The sequence below is a fragment of the Dipodomys spectabilis genome, unplaced genomic scaffold (genome assembly GCF_019054845.1).
Source record: "Dipodomys spectabilis isolate Male_0828 unplaced genomic scaffold, ASM1905484v1 ptg000015l, whole genome shotgun sequence".
NCBI lineage: Eukaryota > Metazoa > Chordata > Mammalia > Rodentia > Heteromyidae > Dipodomys > Dipodomys spectabilis.
This window is the reverse complement of record NW_024870692.1, coordinates 5,450,483-5,469,326: the sequence shown is the minus strand read 5'-3', so window position 1 is coordinate 5,469,326 and position 18,844 is coordinate 5,450,483. Positions and strand designations below refer to the sequence as shown.

Genomic DNA, 18,844 nt, shown 5'->3' with positions numbered 1-18,844 from the left:
TAGAGTGCCAGCCTTGAACAAAAAAGCTTAGACAGCTCCCAAGCCCTGAATTCCAGCCCCATTACTGTCACAAACAAACAAAAAAAGAAAGAAATTAAAATAAAAAGCCTTAAGAAGCAGCTTTGGTATAAGGAAAGATAAGTAAACTAGAACAGAAGGTAGATCTGAAGGAATAACATAGATACTAGTAAAGTGTGTTGATACAAAGATTAGAATCTGGAGGCTAGAGTTGAGTCTTCTAATATACCAGCCAAAACTCTGGAAGGAAAAGGAAAAAGTAGTACAGATAGACTCCATATTAAAAAAAAAAAAAAAAAAGATGAAGCCAAGTTCCAGTGGCTCGTGCCTCTAATCCCAGCTACTCAGGAAGCTAAGACCTGAGGATTTGTGGTTCAAGGTTAGCCTTGGTGAGAAAATTTGAGAGATTCCCATCTCCAAATCAACCAGCAATAAGTCAGGTTGGGGATCATGGCTCAAGAGGTAAGAGTGAATACCTAACAAACATAGGTCTGGAGTTCAAACCTTAGTACTGCCATCAGTCAATCAGTTGAAGAAAAGACTCAAGTGGAAAAGAGAACTAGAAAAAGATTTTGGGGGAAATAAAAGAAAATATAATGATCTTGTGTAAAGGCAGGAGCTTTAAAAAAATGAAATACAAACTATAAAGGGAAAGATGGATGAATTCAACCAAATTAAGAAGTGGTGTTCAACAAAAACACAGATATTTATAATCTGTGTAACTGAAAAGGAATCTATGTATTAAATATAAAGCAAAATTGTGAGTTAAGTAGCAAAAAGCAGCTTATTACACATGAGGAAAAGGTCTGAATAGATACTTTGGGAACAAACTTTAGGTATCCCGTACATACATGGTTCATGGTTCAGGGAGAAGAGTTGCTCAGTGTGATCTTAATTGGGGGCATGCAAATGAAGGGCACAGAGGAAAACCATCTAATACCCACATGATTGCAAAATTGGGTCTGTTAGTTACAGATGCTGTCCAGGATGTGGCACAGCATGCATTTGTGCATGTAGGATGGGGGAGAAAATATTCTGGCATTACTTTATCAAATTGAACATTTTCTAGTGTTATTTTCCAGGAGCTCAGTTCCTTGGTTTAAAGGTATCTCAGTGAAATCTCCCTGTGCATGAAAATGAAAGTGTTGCTATTATTTATGTTGGCCCCTAAGGGGAGACAATACAAATTGTTGTCAGGGCAGAGGCTAAATAAATGAGTGTACTGGAATATTGTGCAGCAGCTAAAGCCACACACCACATTCTGCAGGAATGTCGGAACAATTTTGATTTAAAGGAAACCTAAGGGAACATATACTCTGTTGGTATATTGTCATTTATGTGGTGATCAAAACTTGACAAAAAAGGAAACTATAGAGATAGAAAGAAAGAGGTGATGGGTAATTTATTGCAGTAAAACTCTCTAGGTTGACAGGAACATAGTACAGTGTCAGGGGATCTTTTGGGGACTTTTGAATTATCAGTCATGTTTAATGTTCTGATCTGGTTAATGGATAATTAGATAAGCAGGTATCCATTTTGTTTCCTAAGCTGTGTATGTATGTGTGTGTGTGTATAATTATATATATGTATATAAGCATATATATTTATATGTGTGTGTTTTCTCATATTTTTTTCAAATAAATGGTTTCATTTTTTGCAATTTTAGAAATTTTAGGCAAAGGAAAGAGCTGACACAAATAAAAATTAAGAATAATATAGAGAAAATAGTGGTCATTATATGACCTGAGCTTTTATCACCAATTAACTCTATATGGTCCATGAGTCACAGTAAGAAAAATTAAAACCTAATGGATAATGATGCCTTAAAGAATTGTCCCAGAAGCTGTTTGTCTTTCAATAAAAGTCATGTTGAGCACTGGTGGCTCATACCTCTAATCCTAGCTACTCAGGATTGCAGTTCAAAACCAGTCAGGAAAGTCCTGAGACTCTTATCTCCAATTAATTAGCAAAAAGCCAGGGTGGGAGCTGTGCCTCAAGTACTAGTCCTGAGCAAAAATGCTCTGGGACAACACCTAGGCCCTGAGTTCAAGCCCCAGTACTGGTGCGCATGCATGCGCAGCACACCCGCACACACACACACACACACAGTCATGTGGAGTTTAACACAGTAACATTCATTTTTTCAGACTGGAATATTAGCTGCAAACAGTGACACATATTAGTAAATGTTAGTAAACCTGTTAAGCTGTTAAGTATACTCTATCCAGGCAGTTTCTGGTGAGGTAGAATTAAATGCATTTTTTTTTTTTTATGGCCATAGGATTTGAACTCAAGGCCTCAAGATTGCTAGGCTAGCGATCTACCATTTGAGACATATTTCCAGTAAGGTAGAACCACATGAATATTTAGAATGACTGGATATGTTAGGAATTTTGTTAAGATATACCAATGCTTTTCTTTCTTTTTTCCCTTTGCCCTTCCCTGGCAGCACATGGGGATTGAATTCAGGCGTCATACCTGAAGGCAGAAATTCTACCACTTAATCTATATCTCCAACTCCTTTTGCACTGATTATTTTCAAGGTTGGGTCACCCTTTCTTATGCCAGGATGGCCTAAGCTTCCTCATGACTGGGAATGACAGGTAAATGCCCCTTCACCCAGCTACTGTGTTTTCTTCATAGCTGGGTTAACAGATACATTCCACCACACCCACCCACCAAGCCATTAAGTTGAGATGGCTGGGCTGACTTGAACAGCTATTCTCCAATCTCTACCTCCTAAGTAGCTTGGATTTGAAGACAGCCAAAGAACCTGCTAGGTTTTTTATTTTTTCTACTAAATATATGTCTGTCTGTGCGTACATATACCAGTCTTGAATATTTCTTTTGGTGTATTGCTTTTGGGTCTTTATGTCCAAAGAAGAATGTGGTTGTATACAATTAACTAGGTAACAATAAATGCCTTGACATGCATAGATAGGTGATGATTTACCTGGAAGCCCTAAGAGGAAATGTTTTATGGACTTTGTCTCCTATCTCTCCCAGAAGGACTGTACACTTACATGGGATCTCTTGTGAACAGAGCTTGATGGGAAGGGGCAGACAGGGAGATGCTGGGAGAATCTAGAAGTAGGAAAGGTGCCTGGCAAAGGAGGGGTGGGAGTCTCCTTCTATCTGCTTTGTGTGCCAGATGGACTTCTTGCTGTTGTCTTTGGCTGGTGAGGCTAGGTGGAGCTACCCGGGAGACAGGGTGCTGGAATAAAAAAAGCTAGAATTAAGTAGGATTCAAAGATTGGCTGTATTATTGTGTTTTAGTCAGTTTTCTGTTGCTGGATACGAGTGAGTAGATAATTCACTAGAAACAGCTATATAGAACTCATGGTTCTGGAGGCTGGACAAATTGAAGAAATGGCTCTGGTATCTACTGGTGTCCAGTGAGGCCTTCTGGCTACACGATAACATGGCTGAATGTGTCACCTGGCAAGACAGAGAAAGCATGTCTCCCATTTCTTGTCTCTCAGTAAAGCTACTAATGCCAAGGGACCAACCTTTCTGTCCACATCTCATCCTAATTACTTCCCAAAGGTTCCACCTCCACAGACCATGGACATATAACTTTGGAGATCATTTCCAGCATGTTAGTGTGAAAAGCAGACCCAAACCACAGCCCATTGGTCAAATAAGTGGGGGGTCATAATAATAGCATGCAAGGAATTCTGGGAAAAGTTGCCAGCTCCATGTGAAGTGAGGTTATTTTTTTCTTCACTCTTGGCTCCCTCCTCTCCTTTATTATTATTATTTTTAAAACATCAGTTAATGGTATCACCATTGACTAAATTTAGAAACCTTGGAACCAACCTTCTTGCCCTCAATTTTCCTAGTTTAGAAAATGCATGCCAATTCCTGTTTCCTAGATGTGTTTTGAATGTGTTTCCTCCTCCCTGCCTAGCTGTCCTCATCCTCCTTCAGCATTACATATCTTGTAGCTGGGTTGCTGTGATCACCTAATCATGTTCCCACAATGTATCTTGCAGTCAGCCTTGGCCATCCCTCTGCGACCCCAAGTCTGAGCATACAGGCTGAACAAAGCTCCTCAGAGGGTAGGGGATAGAGCCTAGACTTACCTCATCATTTCGCCTGCTTTCCTGCCTTCCTCTCTAGCTACCATTCCTTTAAGACCTCTTCAGCACATGCTGTCCTTCACACAGCAGTGTTTCTCACATTTTTTCTTTTCTTTAAAGTTCTCTTCCATTCCATGCGCTTCTGATACACTATCAGCTATACTAAAAGACTCAGGTCAGCTGTCATCTCCAAGAGACCTTGTCCTCCATAATTCCTTCTCCTGCTCTTCTGTGCTGCTGCTTTGTGTTCCTTGGTGAAGTTTCTTCTATGCTTTTATTTTTATTTGTTGGTTTTTTGATGATACTGGGGTTAAAATCAGGGACTGAACTTGGTAAATTACTCTACCACTTGAGCCATGTCCAATCCCATTTTGCTCTTGTTCAAATCAGGTCTTGGTTTTTGTCTCAATACAATCTTCCTAACCTTCCTACATAGCTGGGATGACAGCTGTGCTCTATCATAATCAGTTTATTTGCTGAAATGTGCACTTGATAATTTTTAACCTGGGCTAGCTTTGAATGCTGGAGTTGCAGGCATGAACCCACCATGCCCAGTTGGAATGCCTCTTATCACATATATTAGGTTAAGTTCTGTCTTTCCTGAAGACTAAGAGCTCACAGAGTTGGAACTTTGTCTTATTCTCCTGTTTCCAGAGCTTTGGGTAAAGGTATTGAATGAATGACTGTTTAAATAAAAGATTATTGAGCCAGGTGCTGGTGGCTCATGCCTGTAATCCTAGCTACTCAGGAGGCTGAGATCTGAGGATTGAGGTGCAAAGCCAGCCCAGGCAGGAAAGTCTGTGAGACTCTTACCTCCAATTAACCACCAGAAAACCAGAAGTAGTGCTGTGGCTCAAGTGGTAGAGCGCTTGCCTTGAGCTGAAGAGCTGAGGGACAGTGCCCAGGCCCAGAATCCAAGTCCCATGACCAGAAACAACAACAACAACAACAACAAAAAAACAAACAAAAAAAAGAAAGGAAAAAGATTATTATGTATTCCTACTCCTTGGTTCCCCTAACTATGCTATCATGTGAGACTCATTTGAAAATTTTAGCACCAGAAAAACCTTTAATATGGAACATACTCTATTTATATATTCTCTTTCCACTCTTGTGGCTCTTGTTCTCAATTAGTGAGGCAGGGCATGAATCTCACAACTCTCAGGAAACTGTATTGGTCTTTTAGTAATGCAGGTTATAAAAGAAGGTCAATCCTGTTTCCTGATCTTGGTGTATATACTTACACTACTCTGTGTACCAGATTAGATCCTCACTAAAGCTGACCATTTAAAACATTCATTTTTGGGGGCTGGGAAGGTGGCTCAGTGGTAGAGTGCTTGCCTTGCATGCATGAGGCCGTGGGTTCAATTCCTCAGCACCACCTAAGCAAAAAAGAGAAAAACTGGAAGTGGCTGTGGCTCAAGTGGTAGAGCGCTAGCCTTGAGCTGAAGAGCTGAGGGACAGCGCCCTGGCCCAGAGTTCAGGCCCCACGACTGGGACCCCCCCCCCAAAATTTATTTTTTTATTCTCAGTAATGCTTTGCATATCCCAGAAAAACACCCCGGAATATCTACCTTTCATAGTTACTTTCCAGGTCACCCCGCCTATGGGTCCCAGGTCAGAGAGAAAGTAGCCACAGAGTACAAAGGAGATAGGAGAGAGACCTGGGAGTGATGGAGCACATGCCCAGAACTGCTTGATGGACTTTGCCTTGTATGGACCTGACAAAGCAGGGATGAAATGCTTGCCTTCTTGTAACCTGTTGCCCAGTGAAAAAGAAGGGTGGGATGTGAGAGGACAGAAGTCTTTCCCTTGCATATCTATTTGTAGCTGATTCTCTTCATTTCCTCCACACGTTCTGGGTAGTTATCAATGTAGTTCCAAAGAAACACTTATCAGAAGGGAAACATTGTTCTATAAACACAAGGAAAAGTATGTGTGAAGACAAGAGATAAATATGTGAATTTTCTGAGGTGATTATGTATATTCACTGGAAATGCCAGTAAATACTACTTCATTGAAACTATGTAGGAAGGAAAAATGAGGAACAGACCTAGCATGAAGGAAAACTGTGTCATTAATCAAATGTATATTTAAGCCGGGGCTTGCAGTTCTGTGGTGGAAGTTGTCAGTATATTTGAAGGCCTGGCTTCAGTTCATAAAACATTCCCCCGCCCTTAAAAATAGAGCCAAAATGTACATTTGGCTGTTACTGGGATATATTTTAAGGCTGGATTAGTGGTTTACACCTGTAATCTAAACTGCTCAGGAGACTGAGACCTGGAAGATCATAGTTCAAAGTCAGCACTGGCAGAAAAGTTCTTCAGATTCAACCTAAGAATAACCAGTCAAAAGCCAGGCTGGAGGTGTGGCTCAAGTGGTAGAGCTCTGGATGTTGGCAGAAAGCCAAGCAAGAGATCAAGTCCCAGTTCAGTCCCAGTATTGGCATGGACATGTGTATACACATACGTATATACATACATGCACATGCCAAGATGAACTATTTTAGTTTAATGTGATTACCTAGAAATGCAAATCAGTAACATATGGTATTGAAAATTTTCAGATTGACTAATAAGTTATTTTATATCCGAAAGAATATGTACAATTATATAAATTGTATAATAAATTGTATAATTACATAATTATATAATTGTTATATAAAACAATTTAGGACATGATGAAGTCAAGTAAATGTAACATCTAAAGCCATTCTTAATGCTTACTAGTCTGTGCTCTTCTTACAGGATATAAATATCCAGTATATGGGGTCCAGTGGCATCCAGAGAAAGCACCATATGAGTGGGACTCAAAAGGCATTTCCAATGCACCTAATGCTGTGAAGACTGCATTTTATTTAGCAGAGTTCTTTGTTTCTGAAGGTAATACATGGGTACATAAATTTCTCTCTTCAGTGATTTTTGGTGGGGAGGAGGGTTGTTGTTGGGATTTGAACATAGCACCTTCCACTTATTAAACAGGCCCTCTACTATGTGAGCCACTGACAGCCCTTTTTGCATTGTTTTACATTTGAGATAGGTTCTTGCTTTATGCACAACTGTCCTGGATCTTGATCCTTCTATCTGTGTTTCCCCTGAAGCTTGGATGACAGGCACATGTCAAAGTATCCAGCCATTGGTTGAGATCGGGTCTTAACTTTTTTTTTTTTTTTCGGGTCTTAACTTTTGCCTAGCCATGAACCACAATCCCACCATCTCCTGCCTTCCAGTAGCTAAGATCACAAACTTGAGCCTCTGTGCCCTACTATAGTTTGGAAGGAAATTGCCCTTGTTTAGATTTAGATTTCCATCTTTTTTTTTAAAAACCTAAAATGTCTATGAGATCTAGACATCGTACTTAAAAACAAATAATAAACAACGTGAAAGTATTAAAGCTGAGTTATTCAGTAATCAGGCAAAGCCAAGCCAGTTAATTTGTGTCATACACGCAACAGAAGGTTGAATTCCTTTCCTTTTCTGTCTTTATTGAAGCTTTTTATTTAGTTTTCCTTCATTACTCTACTTATTTAGGGAGAAAGCCTGAATTAGAACAACTTTGTGAGAATTACATGTTATTTTTCCAGGATAGTAATGTAAAGCAATACCCACTAGTATGTGGCTTTGAGGCTAACTGCCTGCAAGTACTGGCACACTGGAGGAAATTACTAATGTTGCCCATCTTTTGGTGATGGGAGAACAGAGATTTTCAGAGTATTTTATGCCTTTAGTTTAATTGAGAGTTTGATAGTGGGTACTTTTTTTCAGTTAGTGTTATGAGTTTAAGATAGCTTATAAGAGGCAGGATGGCACTCAAGGCAGGGCCATGTGAAGACATCCGGAGGATTTTTTTGTCTTAACTCAAAGCTTGTCCCTAAGGTTTTATCTTCCCCTTTGTTCTCACTTTGAAGCCAAGTACTTTCTACTGGGTTCATTTTTCTTTACGAAAATGGATAGTTTCAAGACAAAAAATCCAAATTAAAAACAAAACAACAACAAAAACTGTTCTAATGACATTAATCTGAAGGACTATTTTTCTGTCCTCTCTATGGGGGATGAATAAGAACAGCAATGGGCAGAGTAGTTTTTCTGTAGTGTTTTTAATTTTTTTTTTTTTTTTTTTGCATGGTACTGGAGTTTGAACTCAGGGCCTGGTACTGGGGCTTGAACTCAGGGCCTGGTACTGGGGCTTGAACTCAGGGCCTGGTACTGGGGCTTGAACTCAGGGTACTGTCCTTTTGCTTTTTTATTCAAAGCTAGTGCTCAGCCACTTGAGTCACAGCTTCACTTCCATCGTTTTGGTAAGTAGAGATGAGTCTCATAGACTTTCCTGCCTGTCCTAGCTTCAAGCCAGATCCTGTTTTTCCATAGCTACAATTAGATGTGTGAGGCACTAGCACCCGGCCTTAGCAGTATTTTTTTTTTATTTTTGCCAGTCCTGGGGCTTGAACTAAGGGCTTGAGCACTGTCCTTGAGCTTCTTTTGCTCAAGGATAGCACTCTACCACTCGAGTCATAGTGGCACTTGTGCCTTTTTCTGTTTATGTGGTGCTGAGAAATCAAACTCAGGGCTTTATACATGCTAGGCAAGCACTCTACCACTAAGGCACATTCCCAGCCCCCTTTGCTGTAGTTTTAATCAATGGAGCCCCTGGGTCTTTATCTGCCACTGTTTTTCCCTCTCAAAATACCAAAGGAGGCTATCTTTATTTTGAGGTTAAGGTGTATGTTCTCACTTTTTGCATCTAGACTTAGCCCTGTCAGACTTCCCATGGTACTTCTTTTAATCTCCTAATTCTGCCTTGTCTGGAAAATACCTCTTAATTCTCCATCTGCCTTCTCTTCTTCAGTTTCTTCATCCTTGCAGCATCTCAGTGGTTATGCACTAGGATAACAGTGCACAGTGAATTTCTGTGTGCTTACCGGGCTGGACTTCTCCAATGTGAGGCCCCTGCCTTGTCTCTGTCACCATCCCCAGGTTTTTCTTAGTATGTGTTTGAATGAACTGAGGAGCAAGTACAACACAAGATCTGATGCAGGGCAGGTTCATCTGCTGGCACTATAAGTAACTGGTCTACATCAGATGCACCTGTACTGGAGGGAAATTCTGTGAAGTATTTCTCTTCTTGCTGGCCTCTTTTTCACTTACTGTTGATTGCTGGATGAAGTATTGTACAGTAGTCTTTTGAAAACCCTGTCATCCACTCATTTTTTCTTTTTTCTTTTTTTATTGTAAAGGTGATGTATAGAGGGGTTACAGTTACTTAAGTCAGGTTGTGAGTACATTACTTTTTAAAAAAAATTTTTTTTATTGTAAAGGTGCTGTACAGAGGGGTTAAGACAGTTACATGAGTAAGGCAATGAGTACGTTACTTTTCAATCATTGTTACCCCTTCCCTTATTGTTGTCCCACTATCCCCTCCCTCCCCCCTCCCCCACTCCTCCCCCATTGCCCCCTCCCCATAGTTGTAGAGTTTGTTTCCAGTATACTGTCCTCTGGGTATCCTTGTTGCAATGGGTCATCCTGTGTCCTTGTTTCAGCATTTTGTTATTCCCCTTCCCCTCCCCAGATTAGACAAATGCATATACAAGATTCAGGGTACCAAAATCAAGTACAGTGATAACAGGGGATATACCATAGGGGAAAGAACATACAAAGGAAACAAAAAAAATTTCATAGTACATTTGAAGCAATAACAACTAAGACCTCTTATGTCCATTTGAAGTTCATTTTACTTAGTATCATCTTATATGGACATATGTACATAGCTTTTGAGCTTTTCAGCTCATCTGATAAGATTATCATATATATATATGATATATAGTGTATATATATATATATATGTATATATATACACACACACACACACACACACACTAATTATTGTGAACAGCAAAAAAAAAAAAAAAAAGAAAGCTTCTTCAGTAAATGGTGCTGGCAAAATTGGTTAAAAACCTGTAGAAAACATTTCTTTTTGAACAATGTTACCCCCTCCCTCATTTTCTCCTGCTTTCCCCCTGACTCCCCCTTCCCTAAAGTTGTAAAGTTCATTTCTAGTGAGTATTGCTGTTGAATTGATTCACCCTTTTTCCCACCGTTTCTGATTCCCCTTTCCTTCCACAAATCAGATAAACTTACATATAAGACAAAAGGTACAGAAATAAAAAACAGTGATAACAGGGCCTAAACTAAAGAGCGGGGAAGAAATAACTACAAACAGTACATTATAAAAGCCTCTTATTTCTATTTGTTGGAGTTCATTTTGATAAGCTTTATTTTTTATGGTCATATGCACCTAGCTATTGAGCTATTATGATCCTCTACTGAGAATATCACAGATATATTCTAGTTATTACAAATAAGGGAAACCATGAAGCCTGTGTTTCTTTGGGTCTGGCTTGCTTCACTTAATATAATTTTTTCCATTTCCTTATGAATGGGACATTATTGCATTCTTTCTCATGGAAGCATTGTGTATAAATATCGCCTTTTCTTGATCCATTCATCTATGGGGGGAGGGGCGGCTCTGGGTTGTTCCATATCTTAGCTATGGTAAATAATGCTGCACTGAACATGTTGTGCTGGTATGTTTGGTATGGTCTTAATTGTGGTCATTTGGGTAAATGCCCAGGTGTGGGGTTGCTGAGCTCTATGTTTAGTCTTTTGAGGAACCTCCATACTGCTTTCCAGAGTGGTTGAGCAAGTTTAAATTCCCACCAACAGTGTAGTAGTGTTCCCTTTTGGCCACATCTCCACCAGTATCAGTTACTGTTAGTTTTCTTGATAATGGCTATTCTAACGGGGGTGAGGTAGAGTCTCAGTGTTGTTTTGATTTGCTTTTCTTTTATGACCAGAGCTATTGAACATTGCTTCATGTGTGTATTGGCCATACTTTTTTCCCCTTTTATCACCATATTTGTTTGTGTACCTTTTGTCTTGCATGTAAGTTTATCTGATTTGAGGAAGGGAAGGGGAAGTACAGAAATAGTGGGCAAAAGGATGAACTGTCCTGGCAGGATTGAAAGCTGCTCCTTTGAATTTGAAATTCAATGTGATATATCACCTCAGGACTTTGGTAAAAAGAGGACTTAGCCTCCGTTGTTAGATTTACAATCTAATACCTACATGGCCATTTTACCTACCTCTGTTCATTAATTGTGAGCTTTTCTCAACAAACCATAAAGATATCAGGATGTTTCCTTTGTATCTTCTTCCCCCTATGGTATATCCCCTGTTGTCACTGTACTTGATTTTGGTACCCTGCATCTTGTATATACATATGTCTGATCTGGGGTGGGGGAAGGGGAATAACAAAACGCTGAAACAAGGACACAAGATGACCCATTGCAACAAGGATACCCATAGGACAGTATATTGGAAATGAATTTTACAACTTGGGGGGTGAGAGGAGAGGAGTACTAAGGGAGGTGGGGGAGGTAAGGGATAGTGGGACAACAACAAGGGAAGGGAAGGGGTAACAATGATTGAAAAATAATATACTCATTGCTTTACTCATGCAACTGTAACCCCTCTGTACAGCATCTTAATAAAAAAAGATATATATATAGATAGATAGATAGATACATAAAGAAGATATATATAAATTTTAAAAAAGATAGTGAAACTCACTAGAAACTGTGTTGGAAATGAGCTATACAACTTGGAGGGGAGAGATTCGGGAAGGAAAACAGTGGGAGAAAATAAGGGAAGGAGTGACACTGTTCTAAAATAATATACTCAGTACTTATGTAACTGTAACATCTGTACATCTGTATATCACCTTTACAATAAAAAAGAAAAAGAACCAAAAACTGTACAATGACAAATCTCTTGTTTTCATTTCTTGGAGCTCATTTTGATAAGCATCATTTTATATGATCACATATGCACATAGCTATTGAGCCCTTGTGATCCTCTCCTAAGAATATCCTCTTTTGGTCTCACTGTATGAATGTTTAGAAATTCTATTTAATTAATCATGTCCAAATGTAATTTTTTGTCTTTTAGTATCCATTGGGTTTATGTATAGATTTATAGGCACATTCTAATGGTTACAAATGAGGGAAACCATGAACATAGTTGTGCTAGTAGGTTTAGTGTGGTCTTGATTGTGGTCACTTGAGTAAATGCCCAGGTATGGTATTGCTGGGTCATAGGGGAGCTCTATGTTCTATCTTTTGAGGAACATCCATACTGCTTTCCAGAGTGGTTGAACAAGTTTACATTCTCACCAACAGTGTAGTAGTGTCCCCTTTTGAGACTGGGGTAAGGTGGAATCTCAATATTCTTTTGATTTGCATTTCTTTTATGGCCAGAGAAGTTGAGCATTTCTTCATGTGCCTATTGGCCACTCTTATTTCTTCTTTAGAGAAGTCTCTCTCTAAGTGTTTAACTCATTTTTTAATTAGGTTATTGTTTCTTTGAAGATTTGTTTTTGAGGGGTTTACTTTTTTGAGCTTTTAAGTATATTTTAGATATGAGACCCTTGTCTGATGTATGGTCAGTTTAAAAAAAAATACTTTCTTTGTCTTGCAGCTCGAAAAAACAATCATCACTTTGAGTCTCCCAGTGAAGAGAAGGAATCCCTGATTTATCAGTTCTCTCCAGTTTATACTAAAAATTTTTCTTCATTCCAGCAATGTTATATGTTTGATTGAAAATCTTCAGTGTGTCAACAGAGCAACTTTGGAAAAGTCCTTGAGTCAACTGTTATAAATTGCTAATCATGGCTATAGGAGAAAGCCAGAGATTTCTTCTGTATGTGACTGGCTTTGATGCTTTATCATGAACATGATTATTTACTGCATGTAATAATTGAATGACAAGACAGATGAATAATCAGTATTTTTCATAGAAAAGCCTTCTTATACCTGAAGATTAGAAAAAATAAATTTATTGAGTGTATAAATTTTTATTCAGGTTTATTGATCTGGAAATAAATCATTGTATAATTTCCTCCTCCCATTTTTGCTAAGGACTTTAAAAATTCTATCTCTCCTTTCCTGGGATGTTTCATTTCTTTGGTAATCAGGAATTTTCTGTATTTCATTGTATGTTTGTGGTATATATGTAGCAATATACACAGACATCCCCTTGCCAGCTCTGTTTTACCTCAGTCATTGGACACACATGGTGTCTTGAACTTTTTAACCTTACACAGTGTAGACTTTGGTAAATTTCTGTAATTTTTTTTTTGCCAGTCCTGAACTCAGAGCCTGGGCACTGCCCCTGAGCTTCTTTTGTTCAAGGCTAGAATAATACCACTTGAGCCACAGCACCTGGCTTTTTCAGATTATGTGGTAGTGAGGGATTGAACTAAGGGCTTCATGCATGTTAGGCAAGCACTCTACTACTAAGACACATTCCCAGCCCTCTGTAATTTCTTGTAACTGAATTATTCTTCATGGAAAGTAATTTTTAAAACTATGGCACATTTATTTTGGTACATTTTAATTATAGTCCTCTTATGTGTTCCACCCTTGTCTGTAACTTACCATCACTTTGAAAGTCAGAAGTTTAAGAATTCCATCAGGAGAAGCAATTGGCTAGAAAAGAGGAACTTCTGATCTATACTTAATAAATAGTGTTTACACATCTGTGTTTTGTGCCTTTCAGAGCTGTAACTGTAGAAGAAAAAAAATGGGAAACTGGGAGAGGTGTTGGGAGACATTGTGAATGGCTTTGGGGGCAGATAGAGAAAAGGAATAATCTAAAGATACTGAGATAAATCATGTTTTTGGGTAATAAGGACAAATATAGAAACAAAAATAGGAATTATAAATGTCATCATCCAAGAAAGAATTTTAATAAAAAATATGTCAGATGTTTCCTTGGTTGACTTTTTTGTTCTGAATATTGTTTCTGGGCAAGTTTGTTTCTGAATGGTCATTTGTATCTGAATGGCTAAGGTCATAGCTGAATGACTAAGGTCATCATCTTCCACCACTAGAAGAGGTAGATGTACTAACACTACTCACCAGACCAGGCCTCTTTCCAACCCCTTTGCATTGGATCTATATAGATTTACTTGTCTTTGTAGAGCACTGATAGTATGTCATATCATATTCATGCTACATTCATCTTCCTCCCCTGAGTACTGGAATCTAACCACATCACTGTCTATTGGTCATGAGTAATGCAAAAAAAACAAAACAAACTAGGAACAATCTTGTTTTTCACTCGTTAAATTTATCATTTTAAAGACCATCATTGATTTTTGAAGTCTTGCTTGAATAACTTATTCCAATAAAAGGATTTCTTTCCAGTAGTTTTTATTTATATCTATTTATTTTTGTAGTGCTTGGGATCAAACAAGGGCTTTGTACAAGATAGAGAAGTGCTCTAACTCTGAGCCACACTTGGAGCCCCAAGAATCTCTTTTAGTGTTGCCCACACCCTGTCTTCCATACATCATCTCCAGCAGGAAGAAGAGGCAGGGACTCAAGGGCAAGTATGGAGACCAGACTTTTCAAGCAAAGACTGTCCTCATCAAGTCAGATGCCACTGTATCAGTGGAAATGAGAGGCTTCTTGGTTAGAACAGCCTCCTGCTGTTGCTGAGAGGCAGTCTGGAGCCTTTAAAGGAAAGAGTGGCCACTCTGGCATCTGCCTGATACATAGTGTGCAGGCTGAGGAGGGAATGGGCCAAACACCTGCCAGCAGGTTGACAGCAGAGATGATGGAAAAGTATTACCGAGGGCATTTGGGGAGGGGAAGGGATATAACAAAATGTTTAAATAAGGATACAGGTTGAGATGTACAAGACACTATGTTGAAAATGAACTTTACAATTTCGAGGGTGGGGGGGGAGGGAGGAGTTGGGGAAGGAAGGGATGGTAGGGGATAAACAAAGGAGGAGGTAACTGCTCCATAGGAAATTTACTAATTACCCTACTCATGTAACTGTAACACCTCTGTACAATATTTTCACAATAAAAATGTATATGGAAAACAATGACTGAGGGCTTGTGTGTAGATTAGCAAAAGGAACAGCACAAAAGAATGAAAGCAAGAAGGATTGCATAAGCCTGGGCCTTTCTACACAGAACAGCCACAATATATACCCAGGCTTCAGCTTCAGTGACTGGTTCTGCACTCATTTTCATTTAGGTCCTAAAGGGCCTACCATTGTACTTAATTTGAGACCTTGCACAAGATTTTGTTGTTGTTGTTGTTGTTGTTGGTTTGGGGCCTCAACTCTGGGCCTGGGCACTGTCCCTCAGCACTTCAGCTCAAGGCTAGTGCCCGATCACTTGAGTCACAGCACTACTTCTGGCTTTTTCTGCTTATGTGATGCTGAGGAATTGAACCCAGGGCGTCATGCATGCAAGGCAAGCACTCTGCTGCTGAGCCACCTTCTCAGCCCCACAAGATGTTTTATGATGCATGTCCAGTGTCGTCTCACTCCTTATTGAGGAGCAGTGAAACCCAAACCTTGTAAGTAAGCTGAGATTCTGGTTAGGATGGCCTTGTGCCTTCTAAAAGTACAAATCACCTGAAAGTACACATCCTATTGTAAGGTGAATTATCCCAGAAGCCACACTTTGGAAGATGGAATATTGGAGTCTTTATTATAACACAGCATTGTTACAATGGGCAGTCTGTAGACTGCTAGTGTTATAAATACTCCAATATTCTATCTTCCACAGTGTGGCTTCTGGGGTAATTCACTTTAAAACTCTATGGGGTCTTTTTGTCTACTTTTTTGTGTGCGTGAAAATACCTTATAGAGGGGTTCCAATTACATGGGCAAGATAATGAGTACATTTCTTATGAAACATTGTTGCCTCCTCCTTTGTTTCCCTTTCCCATCCCTTCCCATATCCTCCCTCCCTCTCCCCCCCCAAGGTTGTAAAGTTTGTCTTTTGACATAACGACTTGTACATCTCATTGTTGCAAAGGGTCCACCTGTATCCCTATTTAAATGACTTGCTTTTTCCCTTCCCCTCCACAAATTATACCAACATCAAATATGGTGAAAGCAGGGGTTATACCGTGGGGGAGGGACATACAAAGCAACAAAGAAATAATCTTATAAATATGTTAGAAACAATTGCATGAAAGAAAAAAAACATTTGAATACTTATCTTGGGGTTCATTTCACCTAACATCAACTTTGTCTACTTAACAGAACTGCGAAGAACATACATTGAATTTTCTCAAAGGGGAGTGTTAAGGTCGTTTACTCCTTTGAAGGTTTGTTACTTTTATTTGGAATTGAATTTGATTATTACACTTATTTATTCTAAAGCTTTTATTCCATATATCATTTTCATACTAAATAGCTTAAAATTAATCTAAGTGTTTTGCAATCATATCTAGAAACACTAGATGTCAGAAGAGAACCAGGTAACTTGGTGTTAATCTGTTTTCATTTGTGAAGTATATTTTAGGAACACTACAACCTAAAGAGTGTTTCCTAGTACAATTATTATTTTTATTTAAATAATAATGGCTATAAAATATAGACAAGCCAACTCCTGGATGTTTTTCTTGCTATATTCAAAGAGGTCCTGGATGAGTCAAAAAAAATTTAAGTATTAAGGACCCAAGCCTTTCACATACATAAATATTTGGATTGAATATGAAATTCAAAACCCTTTCCTCTGATGCCCAATTGGCAAGATCTAGGCTTAAGAAGTTTTTTTTTTTTTTTTTTTTTTTTCTGGGTAGTAGAACCAACTCCTCATATGTGAAAATCTGGTTGTGTGTTCCTTGATCATCTGTAAAGCAGAGGGAGAAGTGTTTTAATCAAACATGGATGTGGTTTATATTTTCCTCTACAGATTTAAGCTTTCATCTTATTTTCAAGCCCTTCATGGCTTCTCCTTCGGGTTTAAGGAAAAGCCCTTAGTAGATTTTTCCCTCTTTTTTTGATTTGCTAATTTATGCACATATTTGGCATGCTTTTAGGCTTGCAGTTTTCTGGTATTTATTATAGTTTCTTATAAACTTAATTTAGAGCGAGGATGTTTCAACATACAGAATTGAATATAATTTTTTTAACATTTTTTGCTACTGTTAGAATCTCCCAAAAGCTCTCTCTCTCTTTTTTTGAGAAGTTCAAGGGTTAGAAAAAATTAGAGAAACTTAAAATGGAAGAGTTTAGATTGTCACAGTAGGCTGCAGGAATTTGTTATTTACACTAACAAAGCTTGAACATTATTTGTTTTTGGTTAGATGCCTTACCTCAGGGTTGCATAGAACTGTTCACAAACTAAACTCACAGTCTCTTGTCCAGTTCATGGCTCATATTTTCCAGCTTTCAAGATGGTAAGACAGGAGGAGTAAACCAAAGGAAGTCAAGCATCAGGTTCAATTTCTGTTGTTTTCTAACTAACTTCCGGCAAACCTTACCATTACTTAACCCTGTAACTTTACACTGTGAGAACCTAAGGTCTGTTTAAACTTTCCAAAGTTCATTTTTTTTTTCTTTCAGTATGGTATTGATGGTTGAACTCAGGGCCTCTCACTCTTATTTGGCTTCTTCATTCAAGACTTGTTCTCTACCACTTGAACATGCTTTCCTTTCTGGCCTTTTGATCCTTAGATCTCAGCCTCCTGAGTAGCTAGGATTATGGTGTAAGCCACTAGTGCCCTGATCTCCTTCAAGTTTTAAAACTCAGAGTAAATAGCTCCATAGACTCCGATAATTTGAAAAAAACTATGTCAGGAATTTTAATATATATTATTGTTATTGTAAAGGTGATGTACAGAGGGGTTACATAAGTCAGGTAAAGAGTACATTTCTTAGCTGGGTGCCAGTGGCTCACACCTATAATCCTAGCTACTCAGGAGACTGAGATCTGAGGATCACAGTTCAAAGCCAGATTGGGCAGGAAAGTCCGTGAGACTCTTTAATCTGCAATTAATCACCAGAAAACTAGAAGTGGTGCTGTGGCTCAAGTGGTAGAGAGCTAGCCTTGAGCTGAAGAGCTGAGGGAAGCACCCAGGCCCAGAATTCAAGCCCCATGGCTGACCAAAAGAAAAAAGAAAGAAAGAAAGAAAAAGAAAAGAAAAGCAAAACAAAGAGTACATTTCTTTTTGGACCATGTTCTCTCCCAGTTCTCTCCAGTTTTCTCTCCCAGTTTTTCCCTCCTGTCCCCACTCACAAGTTACATAGTTCATTTTTCACATAATGTCTAATGATATCATTGCTGTATTTGTTTCTTTGTCCCACCTTTCCATGCTCTTCTTTGCCCTCCCCAAGACAAACTAATAAACAAGATAAAAGGAAAAGAGACAACAAAAACAGTGGCAGGAACAACAACAACAAAAATCTCTTGTTTTCAGGAACTGTTTAATAAAGTTAAATAACAGTAGAAATTGTTATCTTGAATTAGAAAAGCATACACATATATGTATAATTACTTTCCCAGGAGATAGATCTATCATTTTAATTCTATAAAATGATGTAAGCATGGACATTTGGATTTTTGGTTTTTGACAAAGGCATATACAAGTCTTTACCTAGGGTCAACTAGAATATGCAAATCAGCTGGTATAATTAAAGATAGTTACCCCAATTATAAGAAAAAGAGCTTCATGAAAAATAATTTTAATTATCTTAGACTACACATCAGAATAAGAAGCAATGTACCAGTAGGTTTTAAAAATGAGTTAAGACTCAATAAATAAAAAAATAAAAATGAGTTAAGAGTATCTTGTTAGTTCCCCGTGGAATGTTTTCACAGTTGCAAATGCACTTTGTGTTCTTAGCACTTTGTGTTCACTCTTCACTTAGCTGGAT

The 18,844-nt window shown here is 38.5% G+C and overlaps 1 protein-coding gene across 1 annotated transcript in view; it reads left to right on the top strand.

Annotated features, from left to right (window-relative positions):
* Ggh (gamma-glutamyl hydrolase) overlaps positions 1-13,053 on the top strand; it is a 34,609-nt gene extending 21,556 nt beyond the window's left edge. Inside the window, exons 8-9 of the mRNA XM_042666061.1 lie at positions 6,848-6,982; positions 12,632-13,053. Coding sequence (XP_042521995.1) covers positions 6,848-6,982; positions 12,632-12,753 — 257 coding nt within the window. The 3' untranslated portion in view covers positions 12,754-13,053. The remainder of the gene's footprint in view (positions 1-6,847; positions 6,983-12,631) is intronic.
* The last annotated feature ends 5,791 nt before the right edge of the window (positions 13,054-18,844 follow it).